General features: G+C 37.5%; 1 protein-coding gene across 2 annotated transcripts in view; it reads right to left on the minus strand.

Moving 5' to 3' along the window:
- The window catches only part of Klf12 (KLF transcription factor 12), a 426,606-nt gene that overhangs the window by 2,588 nt on the left and 396,040 nt on the right, over positions 1 to 27,978 (minus strand). For both annotated transcript variants that reach the window (XM_026398090.2, XM_077792866.1), the window contains exon 7: positions 25,339 to 25,496. In XM_026398090.2, the coding sequence (XP_026253875.1) occupies positions 25,339 to 25,496 (158 nt within the window). The remainder of the gene's footprint in view (positions 1 to 25,338; positions 25,497 to 27,978) is intronic.

A 27,978-nucleotide genomic window follows, 5' to 3' on the forward strand; every position in this document is an offset into this window, starting at 1 on the left:
CTCGCTGACCTGTGCAAAAGACAGGGTCCAGGGTAACCTTGGGTCCACCCCCCCACCACCACCACCTGGGAGCCCAGGTCTAACCCACTTCCATCTTGAGACACTATACCCATCCCCATAGCCTTCCCCATGCAGCAGCCTCTACCTTGGAACAACAGACAGAGCTTAGAAGCAGCTGCATCTTGGAACAGGCATCCCAAAGTCAGTGAAAGGCCCACCTTTTCAGCCCCATCTCTGAAAGATGTTGCATCCATCTTGGGGCACCTCCTCTGCTATTTTAAGTTACCTCCTGCTATTGCCACCACCACCTATAGTTGCAGTAGCATCCATCCCGGGACAGCATCAGGGTCTGATACACATATATCTGCACAAATACTTACAAGATTATAGAGTAGAATCTGTAACACCTTAGAGCCACACTGCAAGTAAGGAAATCATATAGACAACATGAAAAAACAAGGGAGGAAAGTGCCCCCTAAGACCCAGGATACTACAATAACAGAACCCATGGACAACACAGTTGACAAAATGTCAGAGAAGAGTTCAAAAGGTTCATAACTAAAATGATCTGTGAATTAAAGAATGACCCAAATAAGAAAATACAGGCAAAAATTGATCACTCCAATAAACAGATAAGAGAACAAATACAGGCAACCATTGATGATACCAATAAACAGATAAGGGAGCATCCATTGATCACACCAACAAAGAGATAAGGGAGCAAATACAGGTAGCAAAAGATTACTTTAAGAAAGAGATAGAGATTATGGAAAGAAAAATATCAGAAATCTTTGAAATGAAGGAAACAATAAACCAAATAAAAAACTCAATAGAAGGCATCACCAGCAGACTAGATCTCCTGGAAGACAGAACATCAGATAATGAAGACAAAGTATACAATCTGGAAACAAAGTATAAAATATGGCAGCCCAACACCAAGGTGACCACACAGTGAAGATGGTAAGGAACCATGAGCAGAACAACCAAGAATTAGGGGATAGCACCAAAAGACTAAATCTAAGAGTTATTAGGATAGAGGAAGGCATAATCTCTTCAATGAGATAATATCAGAAAATTTCTCAAGCATGAAGAACGAATTGGAAAATCAAATATAAGAGGTCTTATAGAACACCAAATGTACACAATTACAACAGATCTACACCAAGGCACATTATAATGAAAATGCCTAGCGTACAAAGTAAGAGTAGAATCTTAAAGGCCACAAGAGAAAGGAATCAGATCACATATAGGGGGAGACCAATTTGTATTTCAGAAGATTTTTCAACCCAGACCCTCAAAGCCAGGAGATCCTGGTACAACATATACCAAGCTCTGAAAGAAAATGGATGTCAACCAAGAATCATATCTAGCAAAATTAAGCTTTAGATTTGATGATGAAATAAAAACCTTCCATGATAAACAAAAGTTAAAAGAATTTACAACTAGAAAGCCTGCACTATAGAATATCCTCGGCAAAATATTTCATGAAGAGGAATTGAAAAACAACAATGAAAATCAGCAAAGGGAGGTAATACACTAAAGGAAAAACTAATCAGAGGAGAAACCAAGTCAAGTTAAATACCAAAAATAAACAAAAATGGCTGGGAATACAAATCATGTCTCAATAATAACCCTGAATGTTAATGGCCTAAACTCACCAATCAAAAGACATAGACTAGCAGATTGGATTAAAAAAAAAAAAAAAAGACCCAACAATATGTTGCCTCCTAGACACTCATCTCATAGAAAAAGACATTCACAGACTGAAGGTGAGAGGTTGGGAAAAATCATACCACTCACATGGACTGTGGAAGCAAGCAGGGGTTTCCATCCTCATATCAAATAAAGTGGACTTCAATCTAAATTAATCAAAATGGATAAAAAAGGACACTACATACTGCTCAAGGGAACCATACACCAACAAGACATAACAGTTATAAATATATATGCCCCAAACAATGGAGCATCTATGTTCATCAAACAAACTCTTCTCAAGTTCAAGAGTCAAATAGACCACAACACAAAAATTCTAGGTAGACTTTAACACACCTCTTTCACCACTGGATAGATCTTCTAAACAAAAGCTGAACAAAGAAACTATAGAATTCAATAACACAATCAATAACTTAGACTTAACTGATATATATAGATATTTCATCCTTCAATAAGCGAACACATTTTCTTCTCAGCAGTACATAGATCCTTCTCTAAATTAGACCAAAAATTATGCCACAAAACAAGTCTTAGCAAATATAAAAAAGTAGAGATACTACTCTGCATTCTATTAGATCATAATGGAATGAAATTAGAAATCAATGATAAAATAAAAAATAAAAGCTACTCCAACACCTGGAGACTAAATAATATGCTACTGAATGAACAATGGGTTACAAAAGACATCAAGGAGGAGATTAAAAAATTTTTAGAGGTGAATGAGAACACAAATACAACATATCAAAATCTCTGGGACACTCTTAAGGCAGTTCTAAGAGGAAAATTCATTGCATGGAGTTCATTCCTAAATAGAAGAAAAAGTCAACAAATAATGACCTAACATTACATCTCAAAGCCCTAGAAAAAGAAGAACAAATCAACACTAAAAGCAGCAGAAGACAGGAAATAATTAAAATCATATCTGAAATCAATGAAATTGAAACAAAAGAAACAACTGAAAAATTTGACAAAACAAAAAGTTGGTTCATTGAAAAAATAACTAATATTCACAGACCCTTAGCCATGCTAAGGAAAAAAAGGAGAGAGAAAACTCAAATTACTAACGTACATGATAAAAAAGAAAATATCACAACAGACACTACAGAAATCCAGAAGATAATCAAAAAGTATTTTGAAAACTTGTATTCCAATAAAATAGAAAACATCAAAGGCATCAACAAATTTCTAGAGTCATATGATTTGCACAAATTGATCAGGATGATATACACAATTTAAACAGATCAATTTCAAGTGATGAAATAGAGGAAGCCATCAGAAGCCTACCAACCAAGAAAAGCCCAGGACTAGAGGGATACACAGCTGAGTTCTACAAGACTTAAAGAACTAATACCAATACTCTTCAATTTATTTTAGGAAATAGAAAAAGAGCGAGCACTTCCAAACTCATTCTATGAGGCTAATATCACCATGATTCCAAAACCAGTCAAAGACACTTCAAAGAAAGAAAACTTCAGACCAATATTTCTAATGAACATAGATGCAAAAATTCTCAATAAAATTCTGGCAAATCAAATACAAAACCATATCAAAAAGATAGTACACCATGATCAAGTGGGGTTCATCTCATGGTTGCAAGGTTGGTTCAACATACAGAAATCAATAAATGTAACTAATCACATCAATACACTTAAAGATAAGAACCATATGATCATCTCAATAGATGCAGAAAAAGCATTTGACAAAATACAGCACTGCTTTATGTTCAAAACACTAGAAAAACTGGGGATAACGGGATATATCTCAACATCATAAAAGCAATCTATGCTAAGTCCCAGGCCAACATCATTCTAAATGGAGAAAAATTGAAAACATTCCCTTTAAAAACTGGAACAAGACAGGGATGCCCACTTTTACCACTTTTATTTAACACAGTTCTTGAAACATGAGCAATTAGACAGATGAAAGAAATTAAAGGGATACAGATAGGAAAAGAAGAACTCAAATTAGCACTATTTGCCGATGATAATGATTTTATATCTAGAAGACCCAAAAAGTTCCACCAGAAAACTTCTAGAACTAGTAAATAAATTCAGCAAAGTAGCAGGATAAAAAAAAAAAATCAACATCCATAAATCAAAGGCATTTCTGCATATCAGTGACAAATTCTCTGAAAGGGAAACGAGGAAACCTAACCCATTTAAAATAGCCTCAAAAATAAAATAAAATACTTGGGAATCAACTTAATGAAAGACGTGAAAGACCTCTACAATGAAAACTACAACACATAAGAAAGAAATTAAAAAAGACCTTAGAAGATGAAAAGATCTACCTTGTTCTTAGATAGGCAGAATTAATATTGTCAAAATGACTATACTACCAAAAACACTATACAGATTCAATGCAATCCCAGTCAAAATCCCAATGACACTCCTCACAGAAATAGAAAAAGCAATCATGAAATTCATCTGGAAAAATAAGAGACCCAGAATAGCTAAAGCATCCTTAAGAAGAAGATGAAAGCAGGTGGCATCACTATACCAGACCTTAAACTAAACTACAGAGCAACAGTAACAAAAACAGCATGGTATTGGAACCAAAATGGACTTGTAGACCAATGGTACAGAATAGAGGACACAGAGACTAACCCATAAAACTCAAGTTACCATATATTAGACAAAGGCGCCAAAATGTTCATTGGAGAAAAGATAGTCTCTTCAACAAACGGTGCAGGGGAAAACTGGAAATCCATATGCAATAAAATGGAATTAAACCCCCATCTCTCACTTGCACAAAACTCTACTCAAAGTGGATCAAGAACCTAGGAATTAAACCAGAGACACTGCGTCTATTAGAAGAAAAAGTAGGCCTTAATCTCTATCATGTTAGATTAGGCCCTACTTCCTTAATAAGACTCCTGTAGTGCAAGAATTAATATCAAGAATCATTAAACGGGATGGATTCAAACTAAAAAGCTTCTCAGCAAAAGAAACAATCAGTGAGGTGAATAGAGAGCCTACCATTTGGGAACAAATTTTTACCACATGAATGTCAGATAGAGCACTAATCTCTAGAATATATAAAAAACTAAAAAATCTTTTTATTAAATTATTTATTTATTCTAATTTTCTATACATGATGGCAGAATGCAATAATTTCATATTACACATATACAGCACAATTTTTCAAGTCACTGATTGTACACAAAGCATTTTCACACCATTTGTGTCTTCATACATGTACTTAGGACAAAGGAGAGGGAGGAGAAAGGCCTATCTAAAGTTCCTCCATTTGTTCCATGCCCCCCCCCACATTGCCATTATGAATCAACATCCTCATATCAAAGAAAACACTTGGCCTTTGGTTTTTTGGGATTGGCTAAAATTTACTTAGCATTATATTCTCCAACTCCATCCATTTGCCTGCAAATGCCATGATTTTATTCTCTTTTAATGCTGAGTAATGTCTATTGTGTATATATACCAAAGTTTTCCTATCCATTCATCTACTGAAGGGCATCTAGGTTGGTTCCACAGTTTAGCTATTGTGAATTGTGCTGCTATAAACATTGATGTGACTGTGTCCCTGTAGTATACTGTTTTTAAGTCCTTTGGGTATAAACCGAGGAGTGGGATAGCTGGTTCCATTACAAGTTTTCCAATGATTCTCCATACTGCTTTCCAGATTGACTGCACAAATTTTCAGTCCCACCAGAAATGTATGAGTTTGCCTTTTCCCCCACATTCTCACTAACACTTATTGTTTGTATTCTTGATAGCTGCCATTCTGACTGGAGTGAGATGAAATCTTAGAGTAGTTTTGATTTTCATTTCTCCAATTGCTAGAGATGTTGAACATTTTTTCATATATTTGTTGATTGATTGCATATCCTCTTCTGAGAAGTGTCTGTTCAGTTGTTTGGCCCATTTATTTATTGGGTTATTTATTTATTTATTTTTTGGTGTTAAGGTTTTTGAGTGCTTCATATATCCTAGAGATTAGTGCTCTATCTGATGTGCTTGTGGTAGAGATTTGTTCCCATTCTGTAGGCTCTCTAGTCACCTCACTGATTGTTTCTTTTATTAAGAAGAAGCTTTTTAGTTTGAATCCATTCCATTTATTGATTCTTGATATTAATTCTTGCACTATAAGAGTCTTATTAAGAAAGTTGGGGGGGGGGGTCATGTGTTGTGGCTCAGTGGTAGATTCCTTGCCTAGCATGTGTGAGGTACTGAGTTCAATTCTCAGCACCACATAAAAATAAATAAAATAAAAATCTGTTGACAACTAAAAAAAATATTTAAAAAAAAAAGAAAGTTGAGGAGCTGGGATTGTAGCTCAGTGGCAAAGTGCTGGCCTCGCATATATGAGGCACTGGGTTTGATCCTCAGCATCACATAAAAATAAATAAATAAAGGTATTGTGTCCATTTACAACTATGTGTGTGTGTGTGTGCGTGTGCGTGTGTGTGTGTGTATGTTTTTATATATAAAGAAAGTTGGGGTCTAATCTAACATGATGGAGATTTAGGCTTATTTTTCTTCCATTAGGCGCAAGGTCTCTGGTTTAATTCCTAGATCCTCGATAGACTTTGAGTTGAGTTTTGTGCATGGTGATAGACAGAGGTTTAATTTCATTTTATTACATGTGGATTTCCAGTTTTACCAGCACCATTTGTTGAAGAGGCTATCTTTTCTCCAATGCATGTTCTTGGCACCTTTGTCCAATAAGATAATTGTAGTTATGTGGGTTAGTCTCTGTGTCCTCTGTTCTGTACCATTGGTCTACAGGTCTATTTTGGTGCCAATACCATGCTGTTTTTGTATTTCTCTGTAGTATAGTTTAAGGTCTGGAATAATAAGGCCACCAGCTTCACTCTTCTTGCTAAGGGTTGTTTTAGCTATTCTGGGTCTCTTATTTTTTCCAGATGAATTTCATGACTGCTTTTTCTATTTGTATAAGGAATGTTATTGGGATTTTGATTCGAATTGCATTAAATCTGTATAGTGTTTTTGGTAGTATGGTCATTTTGACAATATCAATGCTGCCTGTCCAAGAACAAGATGGATCTTTCCATTTTCTAAGATCTTCTTTAATTTCTTTCTTTAGCGTGTTGTAGTTTTCATTGTAGAGGTCTTTCACCTCTTTTGTTAAGTTTATTCCCAAGTATTTTATTTTTGAGGCTATTGTAAATGAGGTGGTTTTCCTAGTTTCTCTTTCAGTGGATTCGTCACTGATGTACAGATATGCCTTTGATTTATGGGTACTGATTTTATATCCAGCTACTTTGCTGAATTCATTCATTAGTTCTAGGAGATTTCTGGTGGAATGTTTTGGGTCTTCTAGGTATAGAGTCATATTGTTTGCAAATAGTGATAATTTGAGAACTCAAAAAACTTAACACCAAAAAACAAATAACCCAATCAGTAAATGGGCCAAGGAACTGAAAAGACACTTCTCAGAAGAGGATATACAATCAATCAACAAATATATGAAAAAAATATTCAACATCTCTAGAAATTAGAGAAATGCAAATAAAACTACTCTAAGATTTCATCTCACCCCAGCCAGAATGGCAGCAATCAAGAATACAAACAACAATAAGTGTTGGTGAGAATATGGGGGAAAAGGCACACTCATACATTGCTGGTGGACTGCAAATTGGTGCAGACAATCTGGAAAGCAGTATGGAGAATCATTGGAAAACTTGTAATGGGAGCACCATTTGGCCCAGCTATTCCACTCTTTGGTTTATACCCAAAGGACTTAAAAACAGCATACTACAGGACACAGTCACATCAATGTTTATAGCAACACAATTCACAATAGCTAAACTGTGGAACCAACCTAGATGCCCTTCAGTAGATGAATGGATAGGAAAACTTTGGTTTATATACACAATGGACATTACTCAGCATTAAAAGAGAATAAAATCATGGCATTTGCAGGCAAATGGATGGAGTTGGAGAATATAATGCTAAGTGAACTTAGCCAATTCCAAAAAACCAAAGGCCAAATGTTTTCTCTGATATGAGGATGCTGACTCATAATGGCAATGGGGGGAGCATGGGACGAATGGAGGAACTTTAGATAGGGCAAAGGGGAGGGAGGGGAAAGGAGGGGGCATGGGGGTAGGAAAGATGGTGGAATGAGTTAGACATCATTACCCTAATCACATGATTGAAGACATGAATGTTGTAACTCTACTTTGTGTACAACCAGAGATATGAAAATTTGTGCTCTATATGTGTACTATGAATTGTAATACATTCTGCTGTCATATGTAACAAATTCAAATTAAAAAAAAATGAAAAAAACCCACAACTATCATCAGGCACAGTGGCACACTCCTATAATCTCAGTGACTAGATAAACTGAGGCAGGAGGATCTCAAGTTTGAAGCCAGCTGTGGCAACTAAGAGACATGTCTTAAAAAATAAAAAGGGGTTGGGAATGTAGCAGTGGTACAGCTCCCCTGAGTTCAACCACAGTACCACACACAAACACACAACAATCTTATCCATCTTTGGTGCGCTGAGCTCGGGTAGGTGGTTGGTAGTCATCAGTGGGCATCTCCTAGCTCTGTTCTGTGTCACGATGGAATCATGTTAAAAGTTGAAGAAGGAAAGAATAAAGGAACTTTTTCCTATTCTTCCTTTTTTTTTTCTTTTTGGTGGGGGGTTACTGGGAGTTAAACACAGGGGCACTTGACCACTGAGCCACATCTCCAGCCCTATTTTATATTTTATTTAGAGACAGGGTCTGAGTTGCTTAATGCCTCATTTTTGCTGAGGCTGGCTTCAAACTAATGATCCTCCTGCCTCAGCCTCCCCAGCTGCTGGGATTACAGGTGTGTGCCACAGCAACTGGCTAGAATAAAGAATATTCTTAGTGGGAAAAGCATGGCTCAGTGGTGTGGAGGAGAATGTGCTTCTCTCTGAGTGAGCTCTTGTCTTACCAAGCTGCTGCCCCTATCTTTGGCACTGAAGATGGAGGAGGGGCTGCGTAACTGGATGGCCTAAAAGTATGCAGGGGCAGGAGGAAGCAGGTAAGAGCTTCTAGGCCCATCTCAAGGAGAATGTGGGCAGCTGGCCCGGCCCACAGGAGAGACAGTGTATTCACTAACTCAGGTGCTGTCTTGCTTTCCATTTAGGCATGCAAAATTGTCAGGCTTATTCCTCAAAATGAAATCATTATATATTTACTTTTATTTTGACAATAACTATAGTTATGCCCTTTCCACTTTAAAATCTACAGCAGGGAGTGTTATAATATGGTCCTAATTTTTACTTATTTTTGCCACACTGGGGATTGAACCCAGAGACCTGCTAGGCAAGCGCTCTACCACTGGGCTATATCCATAGCCTTTTTATTTTCCAGATAGTGTCTAAGTTTCCCAAGCTGGCCTCAAACTTGTAATCCTCCTGCCTCAGTCTTCCTAGTAGCTGGATTACAGGTGGGAGCTGCCGCATCTGGCTTCATTTTCCAATTTCTAATGGTTGAAAAAAAAAAAAAAGATCAAATGAGGGACTTGTTTTTACATTTGAAAATCATATGAATGTAAGTTTTAATGTCCATAAATGAGTTTTTATTGGAACATAGCAGCATTAATTTGTTTACATTTTGTTTTAGCTATTTTTCAGTGAGAGTGGAGTTTAGTAGTTACAACACAAAATGTATGGCCTTCAGTGCCTAAGCACTAGCCCTCAACAGAAACTGGTGACCCCAGATAAAAGAGGTGGGCACTTCTGCTTTATATAGTCTTCTTGAAACCATTAATTTATTGAATCAAAGTATATATATATGATAGATTGTTAGTTTCAGATGGGGGGGGATATTTTGGATAGAGCATCCAAATTCTCAAAGTATGATTTTAATTCAAATTGTAGAGCTTTCTCAGTAATAAACATATAAAGTAGTTATCTTTTTTTTTTTTTTTACTTTTTGAAATAACTGTTTATTTAATGGTAAATATGTTCTCATTCTTCATCAAACCATGGGGAGGGGAAGTTATAGGTGAAATTAGTAATTATCTTTTTAAAAATATAAATTAATTTTTAACTAATACCTAAAAACTGCCCATATTTATGGGCTATCATGTGAAGTTTCAATATGTATATACTATGTAATGTTTAAACCAGATTAAACATATCTGTCTCCTCAAACATTTATCATTTCCTTACAGTGAAAACTTTCAAAATCCTTTCTTCTAGCTTTTTGCAATGGACAGTATATTATCATTTTTTATAGCCACCCTACTGTGCACACCTAAACTTCCTACTCCTAACCCAGTGTTACTCATCCCATGGGTCACCTGCTGCCCCCCACCTCTAGTAACCACCATTCTATTCTCAATTTCTAGGAGGTGACTTTATATATTCCACATATGCATGTGACCATGTGGTCTTGGTCATACATGCTGTGTGCTTGGCCATACATGCTGTTTCATAACAAATAGTTCACATAGGAGAGTTCCAGGCAACAGGAAGTGAGTAACTATCTTAAAAGGCTCATCCAGTTCTATCAGACTTATAAAAATATCTGTGGAATCTTCTATGCTCATTAAAAAAGCATCATAGCCTCACCTGTGAAGGTGACCGTCAGAATGGCTAAAGGTCAGGAATGTCTCTCTCAACTTTACCTGAGAATTAAGAGTTAGGGTTCTACACCATTTGACCCAGCTATCCCTCTCCTCGGTCTATACCCAAAGGACTTAAAATCAGCATATTACAGTGACACAGCCACATCAATGTTTATAGCAGCTCAATTCACAATAGCTAAACTATGGAACCAACCTAGGTGCAGATGAATGGATACAGAAAATACGGCATCTATACACAACAGAATATTACCCAGCCTTAAAGAAGAATGAAATTATGGCATTTGTAGGTAAATGGATGTAACTGGAAAACATGTTCAGCGAAATAAGCCCAAACCTAAAAAACCAAAGAAATCAATGTTTTCTCTGATCAAGTGGATTTGATCCATAATGGGGGCAGGGAGGAGGAAAAAAAATCAAGGAACTTTGGATTGAACAGAGAAGAGTGAGGGGAGTGAAGGGTGTGGGGGTGGGATGGATGGTGGAATGAGTTGGACATTATCACCCCATTCACATGTATGATTACATTTCCTGTGTGACTCTGCACCATGCTTAGCCAGAGGAATGAAAAGTTGTGCTCTATTTGTGTACAATGTGTCAAAATGCATTCCACTGTTCTGTGTAACTAATTAGAACAAATTAACAAAATAAAAATTTAAAAATAAAAAAAGAGTAAGGATTCTACATAATGATGGAGTCCCACCCTTCCCCACTTGTTTAAATACACTTTATTAAAATGGCCCCTATGGACAAGGATAAGCTGCTGTTCTACTGGGTTTGAGATCCACGACGTGGGAAGGGTCACAAAGTAGGAATTACACATTGGAAGTTATTTCAAAGAGTTAAGGACAAAGAAGACAGCAATTGGCAACAAAGATTTGTTTGAGTCCACAGATGTGGAGCAGGGAAACTGCAAAATTTAAGAGAAATCCATGAGATGTGACCAAGTATGTTAGAAAACAGCATATATAATTATCTGACTAATAAATGACTTTCCCTTAGAATTCTTTCTTTTCTTTTTTTTTTTTTTCTTCTTTTTGGTACTGAGGATTGAACCTAGGGGCTCTCAATCATTGAGGCACATTCCTAGCCCTTTTTTATATTTTATTTAGAGACAGGGTCTCATTGAGTTGTTTAGGGCCTCTCTAAGTTGTTGAGGCTGGCTTTGAATTCAGGATCCTCCTACCTCATCCTCCTATGCCACTGGGATTACAGGCAAGTGCCACTGCAGCATTAGACTTTTCTTTACAAAAATATGTATTATCTTTTTTTACTATCCAAACAACAAAAATCTTATGCATATTTCCTTCTCTCCTTTGTCTCATGAATAAAACTGGAGCTTAAGCATTCTCTCTCCATGAAAAGAGAACAGCAAAAAGAAAAGAACTCCCAATTTCTTTTCAAATTTGAAGCTAAGCTATGAGTACTAGGAAGAAGAGATGGTTCCACTGACCAGGCAGGGAGCTTCCTTCTGCCACTCACTCAAGAGACCTCTGTATCAATTGTACCTACCCGGTGCCTAGTATTTTGTTAAAAAAAAAAAAAAATGTGCACACATACACACATTAAATGCTCTTTGGACTAGCCAAGTTTTAGAAATGGTTAAAAAAATTTATAGCTACTGCACTGTTTTCCATTTATGTTTGTGCTTTGAAACACAGTTTACAGGGTACAATGTTATAAACACATTAAGATAACAGGAACTAACTTCATGATGTAAGAGAAACACTAATTAAAATGATAAATAAGTTTGTAAAACACACAGAGGGATATGCACATGAGCCCAGAAAGGCTATAATGAAGAATAGAATCCTGCTTCCATTTTTTGTCTTCTTTCCTTAAAAAATTGTGAAAAAGTAGAAGGCTAAGTTTAATTTTAAAAAGTCAAGTGGCAGGGACAGAAAGAATGGCTGGTGAATTTTCCCTGAAAACGTTCCTATGGAAAGAGTTGACTTGGACAATAATGGGTGGTGGGCACCTCCCAGGGCTGCTACTAGACACAGCTGCGCTGCATCAGGATGAACAATGATAATGTAAATAGGATTTCCATTAATATCTTCAGAAATAGTGAATTTTTCTGAGATGCACTTCAATGAGGATTCTGCAAATGTGTTATTCCCAACTGTTTTCCCTGGAAACAAGCCAAAAGTAAAAATAACCTGCTTACCTTCTTTGCTCCTTTTGTTCAACCCACAAGTACACGTACAATGCCCCTTTGGCAAAATCTTTGAAAACATATTCAATAGTTTTCAAAATAACCTAAGTTTGGATTCTAACATCAAATCACCAAGGATTCTGGTTTCTTATGTTAATCCTATGAAATAGTAGAATTATAGAAAAAGATTTATTTCTTTAGCCATGAGTCTCAGAACATGATTTCTTTTTTTTTTTGATTAAGACATGAAACTGATGTTTAAGACATAAAATTGATTATCTCAGAAAAATCAAAGGACACTGGCTGAGTGATTGGTAGATCGCTGGATAGTACCTTGGCACTCCTTGGGGTACAGTTTATTAACATCTAGGTTTAAATTCTAACATGATTCTCTGCATTCCATGAGAAATTCTTAAGCAATTTCCACCTTTTGCATTTTAATAAAAGAATCCGACCATTTTCAGCACAATCTGCCTTTCACCAGTTCTGTAAAAAACCTGAGACGAACTCTGAGCTTCCAAAAGAGGAACTTGTTAACCAAAACTAGTAGCAGGAGCTTCTATTCATCAAAGTGAATAGGCCTCTAAAGACTGAAAAAGAGAACATACAAAAAAAAAAAAAAAGTTTGCTATTTTTTGTTCTAAAAACTCTACACTTGGAGTTCACAGTAAATACAATTTTAAATGCATATGTTGCCAACATGGGAATGTGTCTGTGTGTGTATTCACAGGTATTATTTAAATAGAATACGTGTCCTGAGACACTTATTAATTAAGTGTCCTGGGAAATAAAGACTCACATCAGAGTTTTTCTTTTCTTTTCTTTTCTTTCTTTCTTGAAACAGTCAACACAAACTGATTTATTATGAGAAGCCTGTCTCTTTCAATTTTGGTTAAAGAAAAGGATTAAGAGTCACTAAATGCTTTTTCATGACATTTACCCAGCAGAAGGCATAATAAAGTCTAAAGAAAACACCAGGTATTGAATGGATTCCCAAAACTCTCCAAACAAAAATAACTTTTTCACGCATCTCCCACTTCACCATCTGAAATGCTGAAAGGAAAGTGTGCACCAGACAAAAGACAGGTGCCCTTTCATATTAAAAGGACGGTGAGCAGTACACTCCAGAGGAATGTGCAGTTTCAAAAGGCCCGTGTTAAACAAAACACCATGTTCTCATCAGCGCCTCTCTGCTATTTTCTCAAGCAACTGAAAAGGAATACTTTTTGCAACAGGAAACATAGGCATTTTCTTAAGTTCAGAAGTGCATTTCTGAAATATGTCCCTGTTTAACTCTTATAAAGTTACAGGGCCCAGACACTGACAAATGAGCTTCATTACATTCAAGGCTGAACATATTTGCTGTGACAATCTGTTTCACTTGAGGAATGGTATTTGCATATGAGAAAGAAAAAAAAAACAATCAAGATTCCTATCTTGTCTTCTGGTTTCTGTTACATTAGTTCATGAAAGTTCACAGAATTTCAGATCTGGAAGGAAATTGGGTACTTTCAATGAGGAAATAAAAAAAAAAAATGAGACCAAGAGTGAGCTGAGATTACAAGGCCTTGTGAGTCATCCAGGGGTAGACGAGGCTATCTGCCTGCCCTCCTTCATGGGTTAAGGTAGCATAAACCACCACAAGCTTTAAAACAGGGAGAATGGCCAAAACCAAGCTCCATCGCTGACTTCCACTTACATCCTAGGCTGGAGAGTTTCTTGAACCACAGGTTCCCCATCTATAGAACAGGTATAGTACCTATTTCTACAGTTCTGTGGGAAACTCAAAAATGCACATGCTATGAGCCTGGCAAATGATAGGTGCTTGATAAGGGCTATTTTATAGTAATGAAATAAATTATTTTTGTTTTTGCAAGGAAATATAAAATAACACAAAGTTGAAAATGGATCTTGTTTATTATTTTAAAAATAGGTTTTTAAGTAACTGATGTCATTTCTGATCCAGATTTTTAAAAAATATCTTAAGTATTCAACAACTATATGGGCCAATCCATCCTATAATATGTTTGCTCCATTTGGTTTGGTCTTGTCCATTCAATCAAATGAATAATCAATATGCCAGTTTTCACTCCTTGAATTTTCTGGGCTGAATTAATTGACTTTCTCATTAAGTGTAAATAAGATGAAGTGGGTCCTTTCTTTCTTCTCCATACAGCTATATAATGGATATCTTTGACGGAAATATCATTTGCTAAAACATATACCACTTTCCATGCACCATAGTTTGTGCTAAGAGCTTTATGGATATTAACTCATTTAACTTTGACAATTTGCTAATGGAGCAGTGGCAATAACTAACCCTATTTTGCCAGTCATCCAGTTAGTATGCGTCTTCACCCCTAGTCATGTTGTCTCTCAATATTTTAAATTACTGTTTTAATAAACTGGCATAGCCGGTTAAAACTGGACAAGCAGACTGAGAACCTAAGTCATTCCTTACAAGTCATACAATTTTGTGAACCCTGCACCTCATCCTTCTGACCCAGGAATCAAAAAACAATGCATAAAAATATCCTATAATAAAAATGCACTTTACTGAAAGTTCAAGGTCAAAGGACATTACATTAGGCTGTTCTGAGTTTATATTTCCATGCATAACAACTCTTATTTTCCTATGTGTCTGGTGCTTTTTCTTCAGTTTTTTTGCAGAAGTCTCTTCTACCTGTCACATAAATGTTCCCAAGATTTTGATTTTTCCTGATCACCCGCATGAGTTGCCCTTAGTTCCCACAGCTTTCACCCACAAGACAGAAGAGAAAGATCCCGAAGTATCTATGGACCAGAAGGGGTATAGGGCATTCCCAACTGGAGGTCCAAAAGCAACCTCAGCATGACCAAAATTACTCATCAGTACCAGACACGTCCTTCCTCCTGTTTTGCTACCAGGAAAAAAAGGTAACCACCTCTACACAGGTTGAACCAAGTCATAAAACTGTCTAGTTGATAAGATTTCTTGGTCTCTACGTCTAGAAGTAGGACAGGTATTCCCTACCTGCCCCGCCCTTATGATTACATGTGCTGGTTCTTCCTTCCAAATGTTTGTCCAACTGTCCTTCCCAGTTAACCCCCACAGTGGCTACTTTTATGTTCTTGCCATCTTTCACCAGGGCCAATGTCTGATGGTTTTACATATTATATCCTACTCTGTCCAGTTTATTATCTTCCCTGAATTGCAAGAAAACTTTCTGAAAGACAATGTGATCATTTCACTCCTTGGCGCCATATTTCCCTGGGCATGCCTGTTTTAAAATTCTCAAAACACCCCACCGCGATGGACAGAAAGTTTTCCTATCTGCCTGCCCCATGCTGCAGTGTGGTACAGAGGATGGCTCTAAGCCCCTTCATCACTGTGTCCTCAGGGCCTAATGCAGTGCCCAGTGCTAAGAAATACTTGCTGATTTAATGAATGAAACCATTTTAATTCAAGTTCTTCCTTAAGGGGTTTAGTTCAGTGGTAAAGCAATTGCCTAGCATGTATGAGGTCCTGGTTCAAGCCCCAGCACCACAAAAACAAAACAAAAACTCCTTTCCTTTAAAAACAGAACATACAAGACTCAATATAAAAGTAATGTCTTTTGTTAGACTTGTGTTCTATTCATTTTATGATTTTCTTTCTAGTGTAATGGATTAGCACACCTTTTGAAAAGTAAGATAGATCAGGGAGGTTTCATTTAAAACTGATGCAATGGTTGAAAGTATAGCTCAGTGGCAGAGCCCTGGCCTAAACCCATATGTAAGGCCCAGGGTTTGATTCCCAGCACAAAAATAAATAAAAATAGACAGAAAGACTGTTGGCATATATAGGTCTAGTCTTTAAGCAAATATTTTATTTTAAACCCTTAAAATAAGTAACCAGGGGGAGACATGGGGATGTACTCAATGGAAGGTATTTGCTGAGCATGCAAGAGGCCCTGGGTTCAATCCCCAACACCACAAAAAAATACATAAATGAAATTAGTAACTGAATATGTGATTGCACCCTGTATTGTTGCTCAAATGAACATTAATTATTGTGATCTTTCAAGTAATAGGTGTACTTTGTAATTCTTTTTATTCTTGGTTATGAAGTTTTTAATTAAATTAATGAGCATTAGGAATCTTTTTATATATTCTTCAATGGTAAATATATATTCTACCAAAATATAGCTCCTTATCATACTTAATAATTCCACCAAAGCCATCAATTTTATATTAGTAGCAATTAATCTGGCCACTCAGGATAAAATGACCAACAGTTAAAACCTAGTTATTCTCAGGCAGAACACAAGGATGTACCATGGCTGGAGAGAGTGTTAGCCAACACTTTCTTTTTCACATAGTTTTGATGGAGATTATTTTATATATTAATAAAGCCCAAAGCAAAGGAAGCTCCACAAAGATCCATAAAGATCCCAGGGTGGTTTTAACCTTTCACTGTCACTGATGATCTATGTGCTAACAGAAACAGAACTCCAAAACAAAACTTATTTAGTCCCATATTTATTTAACAGATATTAGTAGGCTGTTTTAGAAGTCTTTTCCTAAGTATATGAACAAAACTCCACTTTTTAAATCAGTTAAACAAGATTAAGACTTTTATAACAAAACTGAGTCAGATATGTATAGCCAAGTCACCTGTATTCAGATCACTTCACACCTTAGGTCCAACATGTTTCTAAACAGTAACTCTCTGAGAGGTTAAAATAACTCCCTCCCCAATAATGAACTTAAGTACAACACTTGCAAAACTTTCATAGCATGTTGTTACCAACCTAGACTAAAAACAGGTATTTGGATCAGCACTACGAGGTCTGCATATGTAGAAGATGCTCACTGGTTCCCTCCAGGCAGGACCAAAGACCTCTTCAGTGCTGCTGTGATTAGGTTCAACTTGCAGAGATAAAGCTCACTCCTGCCTTTCCCATTATGCTTTCTATGGTGGATAGTTACGGACGTGGTTGTCTGCCCCATCAGATTCAGGACTCCTTGCTCTCTGCATTTTTACATCACATCCATTAGTATGCAAAGAGCCATGTGCTGAGCCAGTGCCTATTTAATTTTATTTAATGATTAATCCTTCTGGTCCATGTCTTCTCACTAGCTTTCTAACAAGCAAAATTTCAGTAGACTTGGGAAAAAGATCAGTTCACACTAGTGAAAAACCTTGAACAACTGAACTCTTTCTGCCTGTCTTCAACGTACCTGAACGGCCAATGCTAAATAAGTGGGTATGTACTGCTAGGTAAACATGAAGAGGAATGCACCCCCAGTGAAGAGGGGAGCCTGGAGGTTATGAGAAAATTTGTCTGGGACTGGGTGTAATGACAAGTGAACAGGTCCCAGAGAAACTGGAGCCTCAGTCCCAGTCCCACTGCTTTTTCCTACTTGACCGTGGACCTGGGTTCCAGTTTCCCGGCCCCCACTTCTTTCCATACAGTGAAAACATGTCAAGCACTTGCAGAGCTGGGCACAGTGCTTGGACCTGGCCAGTCCTCAGGAAATTCCAGCCCGCTCTGCTCATGACCTCCATGTCTGTTAACAGCCTTCCTTTCTCCTATCCACACACCCTGGACATTCTCAGAAGCATTTCTCCCCTACCCCATGTCCAATCAGCTGCCGTGTCTTGTTCCTACTGCTTCAACATTTCCCACATACTTTCTCTTCTGCCATCAAAGCACTGCAACAGAGCCTGAAAGGATGGAAAGTCTGCCTGCCTAGGGAAGGAGCCTGGTCGGAGAGCTGAGAAGACAAGACACTGAGGCAGCTTGGAAGACAAGACGGGAGTTCACCAACTGGAGAGCAGGAAGAAAGGAGTCCACTAGGCAGGTTGGGGGAAGAATGTACGCATGAGCTCCACAGAGCGGGGCGCACCTGGAGATCCATTCACAGGCACAGCTGAGGGGTCGGGAGCTTGTAGCATTGCATGCTTGCCCTTTGTCATGACTATTCCTGTGTCTTATCCAGCACACTTACTTAAGGACAGGTTTACTGGGGATGGGGGTTATGCTTTTTGGGAAAAAAAAAATTATGGTGACATAGAAAATGCTCAATAGATATCTGTTCAGTTAAATCTGTCTATGAATGGGCTCTATCAAATGAAAGACTATAATGTTTTACTAAGTAGTTAAAATATACTCCTTACCGAGTGTGGTGGCACATGCCTGTAATCGCAGCGGCTCAGGAAGCTGAGGCAGAAGGATCCCAAGTTCAAAGCCAACCTCAGCAACTTAGTGAGGCCCTAAGCAATTTAGCAAGACCTTGTCTCTAAATAAAAATATAAAAAAGGGGCTAGGGATGTGACTCAGTGGCTAAGTACTCCTGAGTTCACTCCCTGGTACCTAAATAAATAAATAAGATATATTCTTTAAAGAATTATTTATTATAATGGTAACAAAATAGGCTTATTAGACAATTAGTTTTAGTCCAAAACACCTATATTATATAAATTTTAAATTTAGTTACATCCAAAGTAAAAAGATTATACAATCATAGCTCATGTAGAGCTATGAACTTTTTTTTTGCTTTAAACCTACTGTTCACAGTAATAACATATCTATAGCTACATCCATACACAGATAATTTCAGTTCAACAAATAATTATTGCATCCTTATGATGTGTGGGTTACTATACTTGTGGGATTTTTAAAAATGATGTCTCATATAACAATTATGTAATGACTTGGTAGCTTTATGTTCAAAGTTAAAAGAGAAGATCTGAGATTCTCACAAGTTAGGTAGTTTCTCAAAGTTTAGTAAATGGGTAGAGGATAAAGACAGATTCAAACTTTTGTTTCCTAACTTGAAATGTTGGATATTTTTATTCTAGCTTCTTATTTCTCAGCAATTATTCATTACCAAGCCTTGAATATAATTTGCTCCCCCAAAGGTCATGTTGAAATTTAACCCCATTGTAAGAGATGAGGTGGGTGAAGGTGGGATTATTTGGAGGTGATTAGGGCTCTGCTCTCAGGAATGGGTTAATCAATTTGTGCGATTCATGAATTAATGGGTTAATGTCTTATCTCTAAAGATTGTCTGCTATAAAAGCCAGTTTCCCTGGGTCTCCCACGCACTTCCTGGCTCATGCTCTGTACCAGCCATCTCAGGACTCTGCCATCAGGAAGACAGATCATCACTACATGTGGCCCTCCAAACTTGGACCCAAACCAAGAGCCTAAACAAACCTCTTTTCTTTATAACTTACCCAGCCTGTGGTATTGTTATCAGCAACATAAAATAGACTAAGATAACCATCTCGCTTGTACTTGTGGACTGCTTAATCAGGACTTACAAACAGCTTCCTGGGAGAGGATTTTTCCTTGAAAAATATCAATTTGCTCTTAAACGATGCATTACCGTGCATCACTGAGCCCTGTGTTTTATCTAACAACAAATCTAGATGGAGAGGTCAGAAGTGCAGTTTTATGCGGAATGAGCTATTTAATGATGCAGATGCAAAATCATGAGCAGTAGCAGCTCACTTATCTGCAGGTAAGATCTAACAACCACAAGCATCTGTGTACCAAGGCCACTAGGATGCATAGCTGTCATAAAACTCATGATTTTCTTTGTAGGAATCTCCTCAAACCACTTCAGAATCTCATCCAGAAAAAAAGATGTCAAAAAAATATATGAATAGCAGTAAAAACTGATGGGAGAAAAAGTACAGAATGTGTAGGCATTTACGATCAGTGTGTGTGGAACAGGGTGTGCATCTGTGTAAGTGCATTTCAAATATATAATCAAATGCAATTAACATGTATTAAATAAGTTAATAAGGCATCTGACATTAATAACCAAGGCTTCATAATCAAGGGAAAATTATTAAATAATTTATAGTTTCCTTCATTTGTAAAGGTAGGAAAGAACAAATTTCAGAAATTGTTAAATCAGAATTGGTTAATATTTTAAGCATTCCTATGAGTAAACTTCCTTTATGTACAAAATTCTGATATGAATTAATTTTTATTAAAACCCGACACATAAGAGATGTGACTGCTTAAGTTCACTAATGTTTAAGATTTGGATGTGTGCAGTTTTCAAATGAATTAAAATTAGTATTGACTATTGAATCTCATAGATTTATTAGGGGGCAGGAAGATAGATTTGTAATATAAAATATTTCCAGATTAATTTGAAATGGAAATATTGCTCTTACTTTTTTGGAAGCAAATTTGCTTTTAAGTTAAATTTTGCCCTTTTTTGTTAGTCATTAAATTCAATATTCTGCAGAACACTGACAGTCACATTTCATTTTAATGCCATGTCATACATACCACCAGACAGTTCTAGTTTCTGCTTTTCAGAGCCTCTTCTAAAGCAGACCCAACATTCGGGTCTAGGGCTCCATCTAGTGGCTGAAGCATAACTGACGTGTGAGTATTATTTGCTTGTAGTGTATTTTAAAATTCCAGGGCACTTATTTTTCAGAAAATAGTGAGAATTCTATTTTCTTTTAGTTATTAGAAATACCTAAATTGTCTTCTAAAATGCAAATACACATCATTTAATATGCTACACAATTCTTTTTTTTTTTGGTTATAGGTGGAAACAATATATTTTATATTTATGTGGTGCTGAGGATCGAACCCAGTTTAAAATAAGGAAAACCCATAGGACATAGTAATGGATAGCATAGCTTTAAACACCTTTTGATTCAAATAAACTACACATTCACTTAAGCGTAGCATACACTATGTTGTGTAGAAGACAGTATATGAACAATGAACCTGCTGACATTAATGTGATGTGACTGATGAATTTCTAACATGCCTTAAACAATTTAGCATTCGCAGGTGTTAGTACATTAAAGGCATTTCAAACTCCTTGGTCACATCTTTATGTTATTATCTAAACTGCACATTAATAAAATATATTTGATTATTCTTATATTTAAATAGGTTCTCCTTGGCATATCCTTTTTCCCCTTAAATTTCCTTGCTAATACCTAGAAAATGGTTCCTCTTTCACATTTATACTAATTAAATTCCTAAGACCAAAATAAACAGATAACAGATCAGATCCTCTTAAAGCACAGTGGGATCAAGTGTTAGAGGCAAAAATTAATGTGACTGCCTCAGAGAAGGTTTCCCATTGCCATTTGCTCCTCTCTGATAGCGTGCGTGGCTTTCAAAAATCATCTGGTATAATCCCAAGCTCCACGTGAATTATTATTGGTCATACACAAGTAACTTACTCAATCTGCCCGAAGCAAAGGTAAGGCTGAGAATATGTGCATTAAAGGCATGCAATCCAACCTGAATTTCTGTAGAACCAGTGTTGACTACATTTTGAACACTAAGTTACGAAATCATGCGTACAATTATAAATCAGAAGCCAGCACATGCTCACTTTGAACCAGTTACAGCAAATTCACAAAATTTCATTCTTTCTATTTAAAAATGTTACTAGACTGATAGTTCAGGAGACCACACCTGCATAGAATACAGTTGTCTCTTAGAATCTGAGGGGGACTGGTTTCCTGGAATCCCTAGCCCCAAGTACATATCAAAGCTCACAGATGCTCAAGGTCCGTATATAAGATGTTGTCATATTTACATATAACGTACACACATCTTACTGTATAATTTAAATCATCTCTAGATTACATGTAAAACCTAACAAGGTGTGAATGTTACATTAATAGATGTTATATTGTATGTCTTAGGGAACAATGACAAGGAAAGAAGACTGTATATGTTCAAACAGATGGGACTTTTATTCCCAAATATCTTTGATCCAATGTTAGTTGAATCTGCAGAGGTGAAGCCTCAGATCCAAAGGGCTGACTATAACTTATCTCTCCGTTAAATAGATAAGTGGATTTGGTCAGGAACTTCACAAGGACATTTTGATGTAGCTGTGAGATAGAGAAATGTGGGCTGGAATTAGGATAATTAGCTGTCAGTTAAAGGATTTAGACACACCTGGATAGGGTCTCTAGGATCATGTCTCAGGGCTTTTCCTTGAACCTGTCCTATTCGATACATCCATCCTTTAACTTGCAAAGGTGGAGAAACTGAAGGACAGTGCAGAAGTACTAAAAGCAAAAAGGGAGAGGTTTTGAATTATTTCAATTTATCAGAATAAAGTGCCCAACTCAGTACAATGGGTATAGAATAATTATTTCCCAGAATGGAAAAGGTTCTTGTCACCCTCACAACGAGTCTGTTCTGTATCTCCAGCTGGTGCTAATCACTTTGAAAGATATGGAACACACTGCTCCAAGAGAACCCATCATTGGAGGGTAAGCTCCAACATAGTACAACACTGCCTGTTTAGGTCTCAAAGAAATCATTTATAGGTACAAGGGATTAACTAGACCTCGTTGGCAGCAATAGTTGATTTGGATAGCTTACAGGCAGTGTCTACTGCTTAAAGACTTCACCTTACTTTTGAATATATTAGGAGAAAAATCCATAAACAGGATCAGTTCCCTCAATGTGTGGTATGAAAACTTTCAGAGACACAGTGGTAAAGTCAGAGTACAGCTAGAAAAGCATGGCTGAGAGAACTGGGGGTGGGGGTGGGGGGGGCTTGGGGAAATGGAGATGGCAGTGGTCCACTGCAGTGTTCATGAAAGCCAGGGCCAGCAAGCTGGATTACAGTGCGATCATCCGAGGCACCCCATCCCCACCGAAGGTTCGGAGACCCAAATAGTGCCATGTGAGATAGTTCCACACTGTCAGAGATGGGGACTCCGCTCTTAAATTTCACCCAACTTATCCTGCAGACTAAGTTGACACTTGAAGTATATGATGGGAGGTGGAAAAATAAGTAGTGAGAAATGATGCTTAAGCGAGAGCCACACTTGTGCAAAAGAGATCCAAGCAGCTGGAACATCAGGTTGCTGTGAGGATCAAATAAGAGAAAATACATGTCAGTGTTCAGAAAACCACCTGGCAGCGACGGGCTCTGTCTGAGAGATGACAGGCAAGGGATTCCCCTAATTGGGATCACGCTGGACTGTGACATACGAAGTCCATTGTGACTCTCCACATCTATGACTTCATCCCATTAATAAGCCAAGCTAGTTAACTCAAGTTCAGCATTCAAGGTTGATGTTGCTTTGAATTATGGTGCATATATGATGTCTCCTCTACCCTTACAGTATATTGTAAAACCTGTAAGATGTACTCCTAAATAATGCCACAGAGTTAAATCATTTAATAGTACCAGATTAGAAATCGTCCTCTTTCACCGTTCATCACTTGGATAAAGTGGAACAGAGGTGTCTGTGTGAAGATGAAGCTTATATATATATTCCAGAAAGCACACGGAGAATAAATCAAAGTATATGATGATTCACTGAGGATAGAACATTAAAAACACACACACACACACACAGAAATGACCCCATAAAAAGTGAGTAGCATGGCCTGATGACCCTGTCTGCTCCGATGTGTGTTCACCATTTACTGATGGAAGAGAATCAGCTCATTTGACTTCAAAGTCTTTAAATTCATTCTTTGCCTTCATGATAAAGAAATTGATTTACAAATAGTACCAAAGAAACACATGAACGACTCTCCTGGGGAAACCCAGAATCAACAGGAGAGGGAAGAATCTAGAAGGAAGTAGAAACCGACAAGGCTTGGGAAGCAAAGAGGAAACGTGGGAAGAGGCAATTTGAACAATGTGCTCCGTTAGCCGTGATTGAGGAATGTCAAAAGTAGATAAAGTGTTAGTTGAACAGAAGTAAACTCCAGATTCTATGATGCTCTCTGGACTTTGGGCAGCCTCCTGTGCCATAACTTCACTGCAGACAATGGTTCAGAGTGACGACTCTTCAGTGCAGCTCTGGAAGGACAGAGCTAAGTCAAGGCCAATTAGGCCCATTTACAATATTTTGCTACCTGTGCTGGGGAATGGTTGACATCACATGGTTACTTTACTGTTTGAGATGGGAACTATTTACACAGCCACACCGGAATCTGTCACACTTCAAGTTTCCAGTTAGAGGCAGATGCTGAAGTCTGATTGTTGATGAGGACAGGAACTGGACGGGGCCTGCTTGTTTATTAAAAAAGTGTATGCATGCATTTCCCTGTTCCTTCTGCTCCTTTAAGCATCACACACTCCAGTCACCACTTTTCCTAGTGTAACTGCAGGTCTTCCTCTAGTCTCTTGCCAGTGCCCCCACCCACCCACCCACTGGGGAATCCTGGGGGACCCACAAGCCCAGGAAGCCAGAGGGTGCTGGCTGAGGGGCACCCAAGGCAGAAGATGCATTGGTAGGGATCTAAGTGAAGACTCAAGAGCTCATTTCCTTGTCAGGTAGGTGGGTGAGCAGGAGGAGGATGGGCAAAGTCTGTCAATCACTTGTGATCTCAATTTATTCTCTCTAATCTGTGAATACTAAAAATCTTCTCCTGAAATAAAAAGATACCAGTGAGAATCAAATAGAATTATGTGGACATGTTTTTAAAACTCCCCATAGACCTATGTCTATTACATCCTCATTTTTCATTTTGTTTGCTATTTGAAGGAAAAGGATTAAAAAAAAAAAGTAGGAAAACACGATCAAAGGGTGGAGGTAGGTAAGAGGCCAGCTTGAAAAGACAATAATTTTGCTCAGCTTGTTGTTTGATGTGCCACAGGGACATTGTTAAACCTGATAAACTACATGCTGATTAAGTGGTGGTGTTGCTTATAAGAAAGATGGCTAGATTACTATGTTCACACCATTTTAAAAGCCCTTGAGAAATGGAAGAAATCTCTCATTGGTTTCTAAAGTGTACTGAGCCTTACACTTTTTTTTTTTTTTTATGACAGAGAGATTGCATTCTGGCCAGAAGAAATGAAGTAAATTCAAGGTGTTACATATAAGGGGCAAGTACAAAATGCCACGGCAGCACACTGTGCCCCGTCGTGGAGCAACTGGCCCTCACAAGGGAAGCCCTGGGCGCTGTACCTGTATGTGTCCTCCGGTGAGCCTTCAGGTGAGAACTTTTTGTGTACACTTTGTTGCATCCCTCAAAATCACATCTGTGGATACGTCGTTTCCTGGAGTCCGGGGATTCGGACCGTCTCTGGCGTCTTGTGCTCTCAATACTAAATGGTGAAATTGAACTGGAAAAAGAAAAAGGGGTGTTATATGGTGAGAAGCACTGCACTCCATCTTGGTTCTGGTGGCCTGAGAACTGGTCTCAGACTCCACAGCCTCACAGGCTCCCTGCCACCACTGTCTGGGATGTGTCTTGTGTCTTGTTTTCTAATCCCCAAAGGCAAGCACTGGAACTGATTTCTGGCAGAACACTCCCAGGAAGAGAAAGACACACTTAAAACAATACCAACAACGAACTAAAACGGAGTGAAGCATTGGGAGGAGAGTAATCTCCTCTTATCAGAAGGAACCATCTGGTGGTGGTAGATTAACACTCACAGCTCTGAACTTCTGAATACCCTTTCTAAGGAATATTTTAGGAAGCCCTGCTATAGACAATTGACAAGATGAATGCATTTAATAAGTAACAGCAGGTCTGAGCTGCATGTGACCACATATAACACCATGTAAAATCACAATGCACCTTTCAAAACAAGTGAGGTCAGGCTGAAAGAAATGACATCAGTACATCAATAACGTGACTCATGACAAGCTATTTCTGAGCAGTAAAGTGCACTGCCATTTAACTTTTCTAGTTGGTGCTTTTGCATGATGAGGAATAAAGTGCACTGTATGTATTTAAAGATTAGCTGTACTACTATTACGAACAAAAAGTTTTAACTATGAAGTTTGGCCCTGACTTGCGTGTTGTTTAATCTTAATGCCCCACTAGAAAAACAGGATTAGTTTGTAATGTCAGATAATTGATTAACATGTACCTTTTAAAAACCTTAATCTCTTTTGATGGAGAGAGAAATAAAGAATATGACTCATCTTTTTCAGTTACCCGTGAAGTGCCTTTAAATTACAGTGAAATATGATAAAAAAGCAATCACCCATAATTCTACCATAACAATTTACCACGATTAATATTCTGACATTTTCTTTCAGCTTTCCCATGTTTTGATGCCTTGAAAAATTAGTATTAAAAAAATCACAAATGAAGAACTCTCCCCCTTGTCTTTCACCATCCCTGATCCTTTCTTCTTCTCCCAGGGAAAAGCTCTATCATCAGTTTTCTTTACATCTTTCCAATTCTTTTAAATGACGTTACCTATCTACATCTGCATTCCTAGAAATTCATAATATTGCTGTGGTTTTGTAAGAGTCACATAAATGTCATGCTGTTCACATCATTCTGCTACTTTTTTCTCTTCTTGCCCTGTTTTTCAATCAATATTAAACATCTGAGATTTATACAGGTAGGTACAAAGGCTGTAGTTCATTTATCTGAAGTGCTATTGACTACAACTTATTGAATCTCCTTTTCAAAAAATATTTTAACTTAAAGTTCTGAAATTAGAATGTTCCTTGGAATGATGGCTTGTTAAGGTTTAATGGGTATAATTTGTCTTTATTAATAGTACATAAAGTAATTGCTTTTTGCAATAGATGATATTTCAACTTAGGTCAAAAGTTGCTAAACTTTTTCTTTTATAAAGAGCTAAATAGTAAATAAATACTTTATTTCAACTTTAAGAACCAAAAGGTCTTACGCTTAACTAATCATCTCTGAAACTGTATCATGAAAGCAGCTATAGACACTGTAAGCAAAGAAACATGGTTCCAATAAAACTTTATGTACAAAAACAACGGGCTGTATTTGGGTTCTAATTTGCTAACTACTGACTTTATGACATATGGTAGCAATCCAATTAAAAACTCATCCCAGAGTTTAAATATCCAATTTTCTGACTGATGGCCATGTAGACTGTTTCTAACATTATCCTGTTTCACTGCTCTGGCACCTCCTCCCCCCCTTTTTTTAAATGTCTCCTATACATGTGCCTTTTATATTTTCCATGTAGATTTTCCCTTCTACAAATAAAAACTGAGGCCACCAAAGTTTTGTATTTGGAACTTCAAATACTAATGATGTTCTTCTACCTGGGCCTCAAACAGTTCTGGAGAGACATTTGTCTCTACCTTTCAGAACTACTTACTTGATCTCTTTGTGGAAAAGTGACAAGGTAAGTAGGAATGAGGAAAAAGGGAACCAAAGGTGAAGTCAAAGACCTTGAGAAACCCAAGATGATGAGTGGGCAATCCCAACCAGTGAGGACTGCTATTGTCCTGAGGTCCACAGCAGAATTCCACAGTTAACAGGGACCACAGGTGATGACAATCATGGATTGGGGGTTTGGCTGAGCCAAGTCCAGTGTCATGACAGTCAAGATAGTGCTACCAAGTAATTTTGTATCTCTAGAGCCAATGAACGTGGGCATTCAAGAAATGCTTGCTACGTAGAATGAATAATTAATACTTATCTGCTTAATGAATCAATACTACTATCCTTTGATGAAAAATAAGTCTGATTACATAGTGGGAACTACGGGTGTTTCTACTCTGTGCTTCCTATGTTTTCTGAGCACTGTGATCTCTCTTTATAAGGCACCTGAGTGTCTTCTGCAACATGTCTTCTGCGCTTCAAAAACTGAACTTGTTCTA

This window comes from Urocitellus parryii, chromosome 2 (genome assembly GCF_045843805.1).
Source record: "Urocitellus parryii isolate mUroPar1 chromosome 2, mUroPar1.hap1, whole genome shotgun sequence".
Classification (NCBI taxonomy): Eukaryota; Metazoa; Chordata; class Mammalia; order Rodentia; family Sciuridae; genus Urocitellus; species Urocitellus parryii.